The sequence below is a fragment of the Neomonachus schauinslandi genome, chromosome 16, assembly GCF_002201575.2.
Source record: "Neomonachus schauinslandi chromosome 16, ASM220157v2, whole genome shotgun sequence".
Taxonomy (NCBI): domain Eukaryota; kingdom Metazoa; phylum Chordata; class Mammalia; order Carnivora; family Phocidae; genus Neomonachus; species Neomonachus schauinslandi.
The window spans coordinates 10,053,954-10,057,436 of NC_058418.1; the positions used below are offsets into that span (position 1 = coordinate 10,053,954).

The 3,483-nt window shown below is 64.2% G+C and overlaps 1 protein-coding gene across 2 annotated transcripts in view; it reads right to left on the bottom strand.

Moving 5' to 3' along the window:
• Positions 1–3,483, bottom strand: part of LOC110572911 (CLK4 associating serine/arginine rich protein) — a 23,758-nt gene that overhangs the window by 8,167 nt on the left and 12,108 nt on the right. For both annotated transcript variants that reach the window (XM_044911475.1, XM_044911476.1), the window contains exons 7-10: positions 2,349–2,497; positions 1,395–1,491; positions 387–465; positions 211–284 (exon numbers count right to left, since the gene is read on the bottom strand). In XM_044911475.1, the coding sequence (XP_044767410.1) occupies positions 211–284; positions 387–465; positions 1,395–1,491; positions 2,349–2,497 (399 nt within the window). The remainder of the gene's footprint in view (positions 1–210; positions 285–386; positions 466–1,394; positions 1,492–2,348; positions 2,498–3,483) is intronic.

The following is a 3,483-nucleotide window of genomic DNA, read 5'->3' on the forward strand; positions in this document are numbered from 1 at the left end:
GGGGGGGGGGGGGGGGTGGCTGGCAGGGCAGGGTGTCCACAAGGCCATCCCTACCCTAAGCCTTCCCCGTTTCCTGCCCTACAGGAGGAACAGAGGACTCTGTTCACAGGCCCAAGCCTGACCCCAAAGAGTCTCCTTGAGCCCCAGCCCCTCCCCCAGAGCCCTGAATGAGGCTGGCAGGGCAGCAGCACAAGGGACAGCCCAGCCTACCTGGGTGGGCTGATCTTCCGGCCCCTCAGTCGCTTCTCCCGGAACTCCCTCCGCTGGCGCCGGGAGCGACGGCCCTGGAGGAGGGCGGGCACCATGCTGGTGAGAGATGTGCCCTCCCTGGGGCACCCACCCCCCCCTTCCCCCCCCCCCCCCCCCCCCCCCGGCCCAGCCCTCACCGAGTACATGGCCTTCTCTTCCTCAAGGGCCTTGGCGTGCTTGATCGCCTCCGCCTCCTCTTTGTCTTTCCGGAGCATCCTGCAGAGGAACAGGGGAGTCACAACGGAGGAGGGGGCAGGCCACAGGCAGTGAGGGATCCCACGCCATCCTGGGGTCTCTCATTCGTGCAACACTATTACTGAGCGCCTGCTGCATGCAGTTGCTAGTTTATGGATTGGGGATTCACTAGTAAAAATGAACAAACAAAAATTCTGGCCCTCACGGGCTCACGTTCCAAAAGACAATGACCCAGGTAATGTGGTGAAAACCCGGCCAGGAAGAGACATTATAGATGGGGGAAGAAGTGCCAGCGGACAGGCAGAGCTGCTACAGCTTTCAGCAGGGAGGTGGGGGAGCCACACAGGGAAGGGGACAGCTGAGGGGAGCCACAAGAGTACACAACCTGGACGCCGGCACAGCCGCACGCCAGCAGCCCGCAAGTCGGGGGGCCTGGGGATTGAGGGGGCGCCGGGGCCGCGCAGGGGCGCAGCGTGTGGGTGGAGGAGCGGAGAACCGGACAGGTAAGACCTCGTGGCCGAGGTGAGGACCCCGGCTACCCGGGTGACGGGGCAGTCACGGAGGGTTCTGAGCAGAGGGTGCTGGGTTCAGACGGGATCACTCAGACTCCGACTCGCTACTGTGCTAGCGGGGCTGCTGTATGGGATCCGCACAGGCGGTGGCCCAGGGAAGAGGCCTGGTCAGCGGCTGCCAGGGAATGATCCGCTGAACGAAGCCTGCTCTCCACCAGGGGGAGCCGTCCACCAGGCCCAGGAGCCCCGGGAGCTTTTTAGGGGGTCAGACGGCCACAGGTCACAGGGAGCTGGGCGCTACCCGGTGGTCAGTACCCATCCCAGGAGGCCAGGAGCCTGTGTGTGGGAGGCCCACGGCCCCGGGGCCAGACACACTCGTGCTCAGGAACGAAGTGGCTGTCAGCAGCAGGGATAATGACCCACGCCCGCAGGCCTCACCTGACAAAATCGCCGTCGGCCATGCCGTAAGTTGTGGCCTGCTTGTTGAGATCTGCCACCTGTTCCTGGTTCAGTTCGTCCACATCCACCTCCACGTCTACACCAAGAGAAAGGCTGTAAGGGGCCAAAGCTGAGCGAGAGGACCGGGGGGAAGGGGCAGCGCCCCGGGAGGTGGCGGCACGAGGGGATGCCCACTAGACCGGAGGCCTCTGCAGGCAGGGAACTAGTCCACTCATCTCGGCATCCCCAGGCTGGCGCGGGGCTTGGCCAGAGGCAAGGGGCTGTGGGGGGATGGGGGGAAGAGATGCAATGGATGAGGGCCCAAAAGAGCCCTGGGATGGACGGGCGAGACCAGTGGACAGCGATGTGTGGACGTGGACGGACGGGCGATGGGTGAAGATCTGGGTGGGTGGGTGGGAGGCGGGGAGTGGGGGGTGGGTGGCAGGTGTTTAGGAGCCAGACGCACTATGAAAAAGCGGGAGAGGGGATGGATGCCTTCTGGATGTGTGGTAAGCAGCAGCTGGCTGAGAGGAGGAGGGGGAGACAGGTGGATGGCTGGAGCCACGGGTATTTGGGTAGGGGGTGAATGGCAGGGTGGGGGAGGGGTGAGGGATGGTCTGGAGCTGAATGAACACTTGTTCTCCAGAGAAGACAGAAAAAGAGGGAGACGGAGAGGCTGACCCAAGCGGAAGAGAACGGAAACAGAACCTAGGTGGGGACGATATCGTAAAAGCAATGTCCTAGAAATGAGAGCGGAGAGATACAGAGAAGGAAGCCAGCACAGAGGAGCACATGAGTGAGACAGGGAGGACGGCCAAGGCTGGAGTGCCCCAGAGCAGGGGCGGGAGAGATGGGCGCTCCTAAGTGCGGGGCGCCCCACAGAGGGTGAGGAACGAGACACGAAAACGATGCCCAGGGACTGCGGGGTAGGGGAGGGCAGAGAGGGGACCCCACCGATGTCGGGGATGACCTCATCTTCGTCCGAGTTGCTTTCCTCCTCGGCTGGTGACTCCTCCTCCTCTGGCTTCTCCGCTACCTTCTCTACCTCAGCCACGGTGCTGTCCTCGTAGGTGTAGCCAATGGAAGCCTTCTTCTCTGCCAGCCTGGGATGGGGAAGCCCGTGAACAGGAGGGCCACGGGCAGGACACAGCCCAGAGCCAAGCCTCGAGGGCACACTGACTCCCTGAGCTCCAGCCTCTTGACGGCGCCCTTGCCTCCGGCCCCTCACGGTGCTCTCCCTCAGCCCAGAACCTTCCGCACCTGCCTCCCACCAGCCCCTCCCTCTTCTCCCAAGCTCCGGCTCCAGTGTCCCCAGGAAGCTGTCCCCCAGGCAGGGTCAAGCACCATCCTGAGCTCCTCAGCCCCACCCACATGGGGTCCTGACTGTTGGGGGACAGATCTGTCTCCCCCTAGCAGACTAAGCTCAAGAGGGCAGGACCCAGAATTATCTTGGGTAACAATGTGGCCCAGCTTTGCCCAGGACAGAGGAGGGGCCTCAAGCACGTGTGTTGCTAAATTAATTTAGTCAACGTTCCCAGACGTCCCTCGAGTGCCAGCCTCATCCTGAAAGCGGGCTCATGAGTGGGGGCCAGTCATCAAGAAGCTTCCGTGGCATCCGTGGAAACTCCAGGAGGAGAGCGGTGAGTGCTCAGGCTCACAAAGGGGAAGCCTCGGCAGCAGGAAAGGAGTGAGGCTCCGGCACTGCTGCAGACAAGGGGGCCGCCCCAGCCGAGGGGACGGAGAGAGAAGGGGCCTGCCCACCGGGGACCTCCCTGAGCCAGAGTGGCTCCACGTAAGGCCCTGCCTCCCCCCGCCGACGGACACGGCCGAGGGGACCCTCTCTGGGGCGACGTTGGCTGCTGCCGAGCGCATGCAGGGCAGGCACAGGACGGGTGATCCGCAAGCTCCGTCCGCTGCAGGAAGGGGGGCTCCTGCAGGCCCGTGATGCGGGGGAGCGCCCCAAAGCTCAGCGAGGGGGTCCTCGCGGGCAGGGCGCAAACCCGGGCCTGGGTCAGCACACGGCCGGCTCTGCGGACTGCACCTCCCACCGCCCGTCCTGTGCCTGCCCTGCATGCGCTCCGGCGCTTCG